The sequence below is a fragment of the Brugia malayi genome, assembly GCF_000002995.4.
Source record: "Brugia malayi strain FR3 genome assembly, contig: Bm_v4_Chr2_contig_001, whole genome shotgun sequence".
NCBI classification, from domain to species: domain Eukaryota; kingdom Metazoa; phylum Nematoda; class Chromadorea; order Rhabditida; family Onchocercidae; genus Brugia; species Brugia malayi.
The window spans coordinates 4506029-4518817 of NW_025062476.1; the positions used below are offsets into that span (position 1 = coordinate 4506029).

The 12789-nt window shown below is 27.4% G+C and overlaps 2 protein-coding genes across 2 annotated transcripts; both read left to right on the forward strand.

The window, feature by feature from the left end:
• Positions 1-8980: 8980 nt before the first annotated feature.
• On the forward strand, positions 8981-9489 carry Bm14124 (Uncharacterized protein; the record flags this gene model as incomplete). Its single annotated transcript, XM_043078392.1, has 2 exons — positions 8981-9053; positions 9448-9489. Coding segments are annotated over 2 exons (115 nt in total), but the record flags the coding sequence as incomplete, so codon positions are not given.
• Positions 9490-10065: 576 nt separating this feature from the next.
• Positions 10066-11897, forward strand: Bma-mks-2 (Uncharacterized protein; the record flags this gene model as incomplete). The annotated part of the gene is made up of 4 exons (XM_043078393.1): positions 10066-10083; positions 10303-10396; positions 11243-11335; positions 11683-11897. Coding segments are annotated over 4 exons (420 nt in total), but the record flags the coding sequence as incomplete, so codon positions are not given.
• Between the last annotated feature and the right edge of the window lie 892 nt (positions 11898-12789).

Below are 12789 nucleotides of genomic sequence, written 5' to 3' on the forward strand. Positions count from 1 at the left end.
TTCAATTTATAGTAGTTGTGAAATATTCAATGATTACGACGAACGATAAACATTTTATCATTGAATATTCTTTCTTGAAATTTGCATCTTCTTAATATTTTTAGAAAGATGCAACTTCGTCTCAATATTGATATATTATCTTTTTTAAAAAAAAAAAAAAAAAAAAAAAAATCATCTGCTTTTTAAAAGAAAGTATTGTCCAAAATTTATAAAGAAATTTTTCTAAAAAAAAAAGACGATTTTTTTGTACGATTTCAAATGAATAATGCAAGAGAAAGAGTAATTTAGAGATAAATATAATTGAAAAACTGCCTTTAACTGATTGAAAATTTAATTCGTTTAAAATTTCAAATTAAATCAATTATATATGTTGCTCGAACGTCTGAAGTTAAATTGAAGAGTGGGAAAGAAGTTAGTTTTATTGAAATAGGATGTGAAGTTGTATTATATAGGAGAAATACATGCGAGAAAGTTTATTATCTCAAAATTGTACTTTACTAGCTAATGCATTCAATTTAATATTTTGATAGAAGTTTAAGCAGTTGCTCTGAACCTAAAAGTGTACTTCAAATTATGTCTGAAAGATTTTTATATCTCAAAAAAAAAAAAAAAAAAAGGCTTACAAAGCGGATTTGTCCAATAATTGCAAGCTCGAAAAAAAAAAAAGAACAAAATTACTTCCAACCGATTATTATTCTATCCATCTATATTCATTCACCACATTTAACATTCGTAAAGGCAAAAGTGGAAATTGTCGCAGTTATACTTATTCAAAAGAAAGCTAAAATTTACGATTTTAGGAAGAAAAAATCGATATACCTTTTGAGAACCATTGCCGATGAAATTATTCATTAAAGATAATTGCAGGAAAAGAATCGTTTATAGTGAATAACATATTATATATACATATAACATATTCAATTTGCAATGATATGTGGCGGAAATGTGCAACGACATTTCAATGCCGCTTTTCCTACAGGGAATATATGTATAACAGGTTATCACTTTAGTTACTGATTATCAATAAAAGCATTGAACTGGAATAAAATAACAAGAATTGATGGATAGGATAAGGAAGAGGGAAAAAGTACTGTTAACCGAAGCAACTTCAACCTCTCATACTTCAGAACTTGTCTTTCTTCTCAATTCAGCATTCCCCGAAGTATATCTTAGATGACGGGAAAGGAAAGGGAAGGGAAGGGAAGACGTAATCAATTCAAAATGGTTGTAAAATCGATCATTTAACCTGTCCGATCCAAGCAAATTCATTCTTCCGCTCCATTATTACACAAATCATTCGTGAAGTGAAACATTCAGAATGCAATAATCATGCATTAACATGCATGCATGCATGTCACTGCGGACAACTGCACTTTTAATAACGATTTTAGTAATTAAAGCAAGAAAAGAAGCGAAAGTAAGTGCAACCTAAAAAGTTGAAAAAAAAAAATGATACGATAACAATATAAATCATTTTATAATGTGACAAGCATGAAATTTACAAAAAAATTTAGCTTTTATTTACCAAACTTCTAATTTTTGAGATTCACAGTGAACCATTCGTTAGATTATTGGTGACACTTAAATAAGTATCATTTATTGTCATGGTGACCAATTCACATATGACTATAACAATTCATCGTCATTCAATGGAACTATAACTGATGACTATTTTAAATAATCACTCATGCACTATTTTTTTTTTTTTGAATCATAGTGATCAAATAATAGTTTTATATCGATTTTATTTTTATTTTTTTTTTTTTGACAGAAATGTTATTTATTAATAGAATGATGATGAAAAAAATGACCGGAAATTTTGTATTAACCATTGATTAAAGGAAAAATGTGAGAAAGGAGAGAACATTTTTTGATGAATGATTGAAAAAAAAAAAAAAAAAAAAAAACATGAACGGATTATCATCCAATGTTTCTCTCTGCTTTTCCTCCAATGTTAATGTAAATGCTCTTTTGTTGGTGCTGGAAGGGAAGGAGGAAAGAAGGAAAAGCATCGATAGCTTTCGTTATTTAGCACATAACGCAAACTCTTTGCATCATCCATGCTCTCGAAGAGTTATGGTCAGTCATCATTGCGCTTTCTAAACTAAAAATTTTAATTAGTGAATTTTTTAGCTCATTGCACTTCTTCATCGAAATGTTACGTAAAAAGAAATCACTTTTTATATTTTAGTTTAGAAAGCAAAAAATTTCCACTCTCTCTCTCTCTCTCTTTCTCGTTATAATTAATGCATTTGTATGGTTGTTTTGAAGTTAATAAGAAATATAATTCTTTGGCTGAACAAAAAACGAATAAATGAAAATGGAACGAAATGACTAAATTAGCAGCGAGGACAAGACAGCTCTTAGCCGTTAATCAATTAAAGATTTTATTCTCGGTGACATTGGCAAAGGTGTCCCATAAATGGTTAGCCAAATTCTCTCCATGGAAATGAAAAGACATTCGGAATTTAGCGTATTGGAAAAGAAAGAAAGAATAAAAATAAAGGACAAATGAAATGATTGCATTCAATTGGCCAATGCAGTATGTGAGAATTTGAGCCAAGCTAATCGAACTAGTCCTTTTCAGCTACTATTTCCCAAGCATATTCCCTGCACTAGTCTGAACTATTTTGAAAATATGCATAGCAATGATGCATTCCTCTAATCTTTTCGTTAAGTCTATCGATGAGAATAAGTTAGCATTTAATTTCAGATTGAAACAATTTCATTTCATAAAAAATTAACTATTAAGTTAATTGTATTAAATGAAAATTTAAACTAGACTAAAAATCTAACAATATTTTCATCCACAACAACTAGCGTAAAGTATAACCTAGCTAGCTTAAATTACTTAAAAAAAAAGCTTAAAAAAATGAATTTTATTTCATATCGAGCATCTTCCGAATAGCATACATTCCCATCGATTTGCCCTAATTTTCGCGCATTTCATTTTTTTTAGGTTGAATTAATTTCAATTTCAACGTATATTATCATTGTTTGAGGAAGTATTTGCAATCTTTAAACAAGCTTCAAAACATTAATAGCTTAGAATTTACTTTTTCCCTTGAAATATTTTAGATTAAGACCTTTAACATTTTTCTTATCAGATTTCATGTAAAAAATTTAAATGAGAGATTTTGTAAGGCATCAAAATTATTTCTCTGATACAAATTAGATGAATAACTAGTAAGAATTATCAAAATGTTAGTCAAGAAGGCAACATTGAAATGGAAATTAATTATATTATAATTATTAAATAGTCACTTGCAAGGGAGCTGAGCTATATTAATCATATCTTTACCTTTCTACCTGTGTGCATGCGAAATTATAGGGCCGTCGCGAAATTGAATTCCCAAAGGAAATGGCAAGAAATTTGTATAGCATGAAATAAATATAATTTAAATAATAAAAAATTATGGCTAGCGGGCGAAAGTGAGTATGCGCATTTATGTTTGCCACAAGTATGTCTTCAGTTTTATGGAGAAGAAGAGGAAGAGTGTGTGATGACAAACGAGGACATCTATCTTGCATCAAATTGAAAAGTGTTAGGACATGTATGTCTGCCTAGCTTAACGTTTGCGTTAAGGGTAAAATGAAAGAGCGAAAGGGCAAAGCGTATAAGATGTGACTTTCGACAAGAGGCTAAATTTGTCAGAGAGGTTTAGCCTATTGCGGTGTAAGTTAAGATTGGCTTTCATTATTGCTTCAGATCAGATTCAAAAACTATTGCCATATGAAGCTAGCAACGGAAGCATGCTTGGCCTAGGGGCTCCTGCATACATGTGAGAATTTTATAGCAAAGCAATTTAAGGCCTACACCCATTTCTTGCATTTATTGATTCGCAACAAAAATCAATGCGTAGTGCAGGCCAGATGACACTTCAGCTAACTCATCTTTGAAAATTACGTTAGGGACAGATAAGCAACTGAGCTCTTATCACATGCATCACAGATATTTAAAAGCATGCAATTGAGTGCTAAAGTAGAACGGAAGGCGCAGATGTGCAACACGTGCAAATTGCAGGGAGACTGATGGAATAATGAAAACTTTAAAATGGTTCTTTTATATATTTGGGAAGGTTTGAAATTGATGAAATGAGAAGTAGAGAAGAAAAGGAGAACTATTAGTAGTGTAGGTTAATTGAGGCCTATGGCAAAGCATCAGGCCAGCCATCTTGGCACAGTTGAGGCGATAACAAGGGAAATCTAGGGCCAGAAAATTAATAGACTTCGAGAATGGAAATGAAAAATGTGTACGGGCCTAGCATTTTAGAGAATGACATGAAGCAGAACTAGCAAATAGAGAAGGCAAAACAGGAAAAGGCCAAAAAAAAAGATTTCCAGGTGAAAAATTATAAATTTTAAATGCCATTAATATTAGCTATCGATTTTCTGATCTGTTCATATCAATTTTAACATAGAATCACTATAAAATGGTTAAAATTTATTTACAACTAGGATGAATTTTTAGACCAAATAAAGGAATTAGCCATCTCTTAGTGTAAATATAAATAAACATTCGACAGTTTTGTAATAAAATAAACAGCATAATGTTGAGTTGTACCAATGCCACTTATGCAACTAATTACCGAAAGAGAATATTTTTCAGATTTCCATGTGAATGAAGTATTCCTAAAGTTAGCTTGTAAGTAAAGGTACTATATAAAGTATTAACTAATGGTTAACTTCCGATTCTACTAAAAAGAACTTAGGAAATTTCTCTTAAGTCCATCAGTCTTCCCTTTTTTCTTTTTGGTAAGTTTTTTTTTTTTTTTTTTTTTTTTTTAGTTTAAAAGCTTAAGTTTATGCAGATAAGCAAAGTTCTTTATAAAAATTAAGAAGATTCCGAGTACGAAAAGAGATTCAAAAAAAAAAAAGCTCGGATGACCAGAATTTTAAAGAACAATTTTTAAAACAATGAATAAATAAAAAATGTTGTTGCAGATTTTTTTTAAAAAATTTCTAGAAATATTCTAAAAAAAGTAGTTTTGTTACTTGTCAAGACACTAAGAAACTTGAGAAAAACTAATTTCTCAACTTCAAACAGTACTGAAATTTGATGTCCATATGAAGTTGTCGCAATGGATAATCACAGGGGTGACATGTCACAACTGTTACTCGAGTTTTTGTGCTACACACTTCTTCGAGATTAACATAATTCAATGTTTATTCAAATATAAATCGTCCAATATGAATCGGAAGCAGTAATTGAGTAAAATCATTTTCTAATGGTTAGTGACATTGAGTAATGAATCTTTACCAAATCAAATTTCCAAATATAATAATATTATTATGGTTCTTAAAAGATAAGCTCGATAAATTAATCTAAAATTTAAAAAACTGCATTTAAATTTGTGACTCAGATAATTACATTTCAAACAAGCAAAAGCTGATATAATCATAGAAAGATAGACAATATTTGTATATTGCAATAATGAATCAGAAAACAAACACAACTAATATACACATTTTTCAGTATTTTCAATTTATTACATTGAATAAAAAGTAAGAATTTCTATTCGAAATATTACTTTGTTGCAGAAAGAATATATTTTCACTTTAAAATATTATTTGAAAGCAATTCACCACACTGTCAACATAATATTTGAAGGGTGAGAGGAAGTGGAAGTTGACATATGGTTGACACAAATACAATACTACTACTTTTCACTGTTATCATTTCATTAACATTAATGAAAGAAAATATATACATTTCTTTTTATACAAAGAAAAAACTCTCTTAAGGTCAAAAATATTATTGTAATTGTAGAAGAAAATACATTTTGATAGAATGAATAAATTAAGAAATCATTTCATTGATAAAAGTAAAACATCATATATTGATTAATAATTTAAAGGAAAGGAAAGATGACCATTTCTTTTTTTTTTTTTTTTTAATCCTGGAAAAGATCAAATTCAAATCAAAAAGATTTGGAGTTGCTAAAACTTTCCCGAATAATTATTTACCTTAGTAATAAGGTAATCAGGTAATCAATAAGTGTCTTTTTAGCAAATATTACAACTATTTGACAAATATTGTCATAACTGCAGTTTTTACAATTTACTATAGAAAATTTTATATATATATATATATATATGAATCTCAAGAAAAAAAAACAGAAATCAAACTTAAGCAAAAACTTTCTAAAATTATTTTGTCAACTTTTCTTTCCATCATTGCATTCTTCTGTTTAAATAAAATTTATCAAAAAAAAAAAAGTGTTTAGATGATCTGAATACTTTACAATAACCAAATTTTAATCAAATTTAAGGGCAAACTAAAATAGATACCCTAAAATTTGCATTGTGTATAAAAATGGCAAAAATAGGAGAATGATGATAAATTATAGGAAATAACTAATACTGTCATAGATAAATTATGTTATTTTCGTAAAAATTTAAGCAAATAAAAATACAAAAAAAAAAAAAATTTGTCAAACAAAAAAGAATGTTCAGGAAAAAATTGACCGTCAAAATAAATTATATCATTTGGACAAAAACTTTATGGAAATAAACATTGGCTATATGACTAACTTTTACTTCTTGATTATTACTTTAGATTACTGCTAAGTAATTTTATGATAGACAAATGGTGTGTTAGATTTAAAAGTTTGTGATTGCGATTTTTATGCGATAGAAATTAGACCATCAAATCAAATCATCGCTAAATCATCTTTATTATATTTAAGAAAAGTAACTAATGAATACTTTTAAGTTAAAAAGTGTAAACACTTCTGAAAGTTTCCGCAAGCAATAAGACGTGATTATATTTTCAATAACAATAATCAATAAGTGTTTAAGCGTTTTGCATCAATATAAATACCATTTAGACGTGTGACATTGGTGAATAATTAAATACTTTTCTTAATTCAGATACATACATTTGTTTATGGTTGCCCTACTAAAATAAATAAATAATCAGTAAAATAATTTTAAATGATTGCAAAATAATTGCTTATTAGAAAACAGTAATATTTTTTAGTTTGTGATGTTGTTTAGTTGTGACAAATAGCAATTAGAATTTTTATATAAGCATAAATAAATTAAATTATGATTAATTCAAACTTTGATGAATAATAATTGAAATAAATGATGATGAATAGAACCGATATGAAAAGGTATTGCCAATCAATCCTTTACCATTACTCAAATATTTAACATTTCTCATAGCATTTTGGCCTTGGCATATATTTAAAATGAGATTTCGATTAGTAAAACGAAGCAAATATGAATTCGGCTATTATAGAAAGTTTTGAGCAGTAAAAAAAAAAAAATTAACTTTTCAATTAAATACCGAAAAAAATTATGAATTTAAAATAATAATGGATTTTTCTTCTTGCTCTAATAAATTGAACACAATTAGTAATTTCCATTAAAGATAAATATAAATAATGGCGGTGAAATTAAACATAAATAACAAGAGAAAAGAATCGAAATAAGAGGAAAGCTCATTACTAAATAAAATGGAAAGTGTATGGTGATGTTAAATCAAATTTTATTCCATTGTTGAAATTTAATTTAAATGAGAAATGAAAAGAATGGAAGTGAAAGGCTCAGCACTTCTATAAATAGATGTTACTTTCAATACAACTGTAAAGGTAAGTTAAATCTGTTCTGTATAATTTCTTCTTCACTTCATAATTATCATTAATAATAAACAAATTAGAGTAATAACAGGGAAAAAAGCAATGATAAAAATTTTGTGACAAAAATTAAAAGATTTAATAATTAGGGACAGGATATAATTGACGGAATACACTTGATAATTGTCTCATGATAAAGAAAACAATGTTACACGTCACGTGATTGTCACGCAAAACGATAGCACATGACTTCAAAGAGTTCGTGGAATTTAACTTTAAATAATCAAAAATTTTAGACCTATTAATTATTCATGCAAAATGAATGTATTTTACATGGAGGAAAAGCGAAGTACGTAAATAAATGTTTATCAGATGAAAAAAATTGAAAAAAAAAAAAAAAAGAAAATTAGGCACAATTTAAGAAGTATCAATTTTTTGTTTCGAAACATATAAGTAAATTTTATTAGAATGTAAATTAAATAAAAAGAATTGAAAGTAATGATCAATAAGAGTGTACTACGTCCTTTCAGCAAATCAATAAGTGATACAAGGTGAATGACTTAATGTTTTTGAAATTATATTTTAGAAAAATCTTTGGAACACAAAAACAACATTACAAAAGATAAATATAAAAGCTAGAAGAAAAAAAGAGCCTTAAACAATTTATTAAATTAAAAATGCACGAAAGACATTGGATAGGAAGTTGACAAGTTGTAGAAAAATCAACAAATCGAGATGTCGCATATGTCAGTCACTCTGCCTTTGGGTCGCATCATTTGTTTAACTGAATGACAGTGGTGACGAAGGTTTTTGCTGCTCGTATGTATGTCTCATTATTCCCCACTGTCTCCTCTCTTTGTCACCTATCTTTAAAAATGAAATTTTAAGATGTTGTCGAGCTGTAGTATTTGTAAGCGTAAGAATTCAAAATGAGAATTAATGTTTAGTTTTTTAATTATACCAAAATCACATGAAGAACTTGCATGAATATAGTTATTTTCAATAATTATGTAAACAAAACGCTGAGATTTTGAAAAGTTTTTCATTTTTTTTTGAATCCATTGAATCCATAAGCATTTGTTGGTACCATTGGTACCATGTAGTTATGACTTTCATTTTAGATTCGTTTTAATTATGATTTCAAAATTCCAAAGTGAAATTTTTCGTAATGAATTAAAAATCGCACCAATTCTGGAATAATAAATTTTCATGGAAATTCAATCCGATGGCCAAAATGCTTTAGTAATTGTTACTGGAAATTTTCAAATATTTATGCGGCTTAGCATTGATCAGCTCTTCTAGTGAATTCTTCCGCTGCAAAAATTTAAATAGAAATTTAAATTTTGAATTGATGGTGAAATCAATTCGATGCATACTGACTGGTAATCCATTTCATCTATTTTTCATACTTTTTCAATACTTTCGAAACAGACGTTGCAAAGGAGGAAAAAAGCGAAGATCGATAGATCAGTAGGTTTCTCTACTCTTAAATTTATTTCAAATTAAACAACAAATTTCAAGTTATAAATTCCTTCCAATTTATATAAAATAAACTGAACTTTGATTACAAAAAAATAACTTTAATATAATAACTTTACTCTCATATTTAAACAAATTTATGAATTACTTCTGCGACCAGTAACGCCAAGATTGTCAAGCTATTATGCTAATTTAGCTATAATTTTCGATTGGTTTCTGTTCGTTGTTACAATATTGTCAATGAAACGTTCACGCAAATGACGTAAACTGTGAATTCTCTCCCCTGCAACTTTAGCATTGATGTGATTCATCATAATTTGATCAAATTCTAAAATTTCTAATTATTTCAAGAAATAATGAATAGCAATTTGCATGAAATCTCCAGAATCAAATTAAAAATCGGAATGCTTCCGGATCTCCAGCATAATTCAATTCCAATATCGCATCTTTTCAGTATTAATCCAATTCTCTCTCCATTTCCGATATAACAGATTTCATCGTAATTCGGAAAAAAAAAAGGTAATCTTTAACAGCAAACCAGTTACATTTTTTTTAATACCAAGAATACTTTTAGTTTTCAAAATGCGACTAAAAACTCAAAGCAGAAACTATCAATTTCACTTTGCATTTGAGATAATTAACATCATATTTTATAATTAATTGTGTACTCTGTTACACGTATCTTAAACTATTTCAAAAAAAATTGAAGTGAAATTTAATTTAAATACTTTGTTTCATATATTTAACTTTCATTTTGCTAGCATTACCTTTCTCCCTCTCTCTCTCCCTCTCTCCCTCTCTCTCCCTCTCTCTCTCTCTCCTTCATAAACAATGAATGACTCTTAAGATAGTAATTTTGCATAACTTTTCAAGTGTATATCTCAATGTTTTAGTTGTTGCCCCAGGCAACACAAAGTCTGTCAATTCATTCCTGCATTTTAGTCAGACAAATTCTTATCGAATGATTCCAGTTGCATTCCGGTTCTGTACTATTTGACAATAGATGATTAATTCGGAAGTGGTAAGTACTTAACTAAAATTGAGTCTTCGCTTAATTTAAAAAAAAAAAAATTGAAAAATCTAAGGAAACAAATTTTTTTTTCTCATGAAAATCATAGATTTGCTTAAAAATTATATTATTCTGGCATTGTGGGAATTATTATCATTTGTATATTTCACTTTACTAAATTCATTTATCTTTTTTTTTAAATTTTTAACTATGACACAATCTTTTCTTCAGCGATCATCACTTCCATTGCAACTTACTTTATACCTTAATCGTCCAATATCATGCATTTTCGTTGCTGTTCTTTTACTTTTATATCTCTTCAAAGGTAAGTGAAATGGCTTTTTTTTAAAAAAATTTTATATAATATATATTAGTTAGACAGAAGTTTGAAATGTTGCATTTTTTTTCGTTTTTAATTGAAAATTACTTTAGCAATCTTTAGTTTTGAAATTAATAAAGTGATATCTTATCTTTAGTTTTGAAATTAATAGAGTGATATCTTATCTCTAGTTTCGTAATTAATAAATTGATATCCTATCTTTAGTTTTGAAATTAATAGAGTGATATCTTATCTCTAGTTTCGTAATTAATAAATTGATATCCTATCTTTAGTTTTGAAATTAATAGAGTGATATCTTATCTTTAGTTTTGAAATTAATAAATTGATATCCTATCTTTAGTTTTGTAATTAATAGAGTGATATCTTATCTTTAGTTTCGTAATTAATAAATTGATATCCTATCTTTAGTTTTGAAATTAATAGAGTGATATCTTACCTTTAGTTTTGAAATTAATAGAGTCATATCTTATCTTTAGTTTTGTAATTAATAAATTGATATCTTATCAGCATATTGCTCTCTCAATCTGTCGTAGTTAATACACAGTTAATCAATTTCTGAGTTATTTATGAAATGTTTTTGTCAATTTCTCAAGTTCAAATTGAGTTTTCGAAAGAATTTGAATCAAACATAAATTTGTATGATACATTCAACCCTTAAAGAGTTAGAATAGAACTGTTTAGCATATCTTTTAATGTAATACTTTTAGTCAACTTTAAATTTTTCAATTATTATCAAATTTCTGATAAAGTATGGAATTTACTGTCCCTCAATTCTATTTTTAATTCATTATTTATTTTTGAATTAAAACTAAAAACAGTACTGAATTTTAGTATCGGTACTACCATATGCGACAAATGTCAAAATTTGCGAATTTTTGCTGATCATTCTTTTCATTCCAAATGAAATGATGCGTTTATATTGGGGTAACATTTTTCTTCTTCTGTTTACAAAAATTATAAGAGAGTTTTAAATTGAAGAATTAACTGCTCAAATTTAATGCTCAAATATTTCTATACTTTTGAGGGATAAATCGAGTTCAGCTAAATCGTTTCATACTGCCAATTATACATCTTTTCTTCCACGTAAACATCGATTATCCTTTATGAACTTTTTTTCAGTTTAAATTTTAATTGAACTGAGTGATAAATTATGAAACACTTTAATACTTAACATATTACATAACAATTTGAAAAACAAAATATTCATTAATTATCATTTGAATTGGAAATGTTTGTTTTATTCCATTTAATTTACTTAAATTTACTTTTAGCTCGCAAAGGGAATCTTACTGAAACGAGCGGCTATTTATCATTTGCTCTTCTTCTCAATGCACTTACTTTAATGCTTTGTATTTACTGGGCGCTATTTCAAAGTTATGTTTTATTCATCGAATTTATTGTTGTTTGTGTAGAAGCCTTTTTAGTAATCATTGAAACATTATTTGCAATTATTGCTGTTGCTAATTTTTCAAGGTTTGTGAACTTTTCAGTAAATTTCAAACAGATTTAATTTATTTATTTATTCTTTAAACTTGTATCTCACAAAATTGTCATACATATTTAGGAACATCAATGGAAGTAGCTTCCATTATCTATAATTACTCTATAGAAAATAAATGCAATTTGAAATGCTCCATCTCATTTCAATATATTTTGCTTTGACATACTTCAAGGAATGGGCAAAATTAAAGCGATGAAAATTCATATAATTCAGTAAAGTTTAACGATAATTAGTGGTTACTAGAACTGTTGATATTACTTTTTGGTGACATTACTTAGGATTTTAAACAGAAATTTCAATACATTTCAAGTGCTTTGTTGTTTACAGAATCATTAAATCATAAAAGTATTAATCTCTCAAAAGTTTTAATTTGCTGAAATCTTTTCAGATCCAGTAACATTTGATAGCAAAGAAACTTAGAAAGTAGCTTTTCAAACTTCTCGAAAAACTTCCAATGCTCGGACAAATGACAATTTGATCTATTGGACATTTTGCAGAAGAAAGCTAACGACAACTTTTCCCTATTTTAGCCGATTTAAATTTCTCTCAACTAAATTTGTTAAATGATTGAATTTAACTTTCTTTGTTTTGAATACACTTCATAATTGTAGTTTGTTTTTTACATTCCATTGATAGTTTCAAGTGGGAAAAGCATTTAACTTTAATTCTTCTGAAATTATATGACTTGTTGCAAACTTTGTGAAATAATTTATAATAAATATGTCTAAATAATAAAATAATTTATATCACAAATATCTCTCACTCGAATGACTCATCACACAAATTACAATTAAAATAAATATATTATAATTTTCAGTATGATGAATTATTTAACTGACTTATCACTTTTCTTTGTTTAACATGCAAATAATTTTGA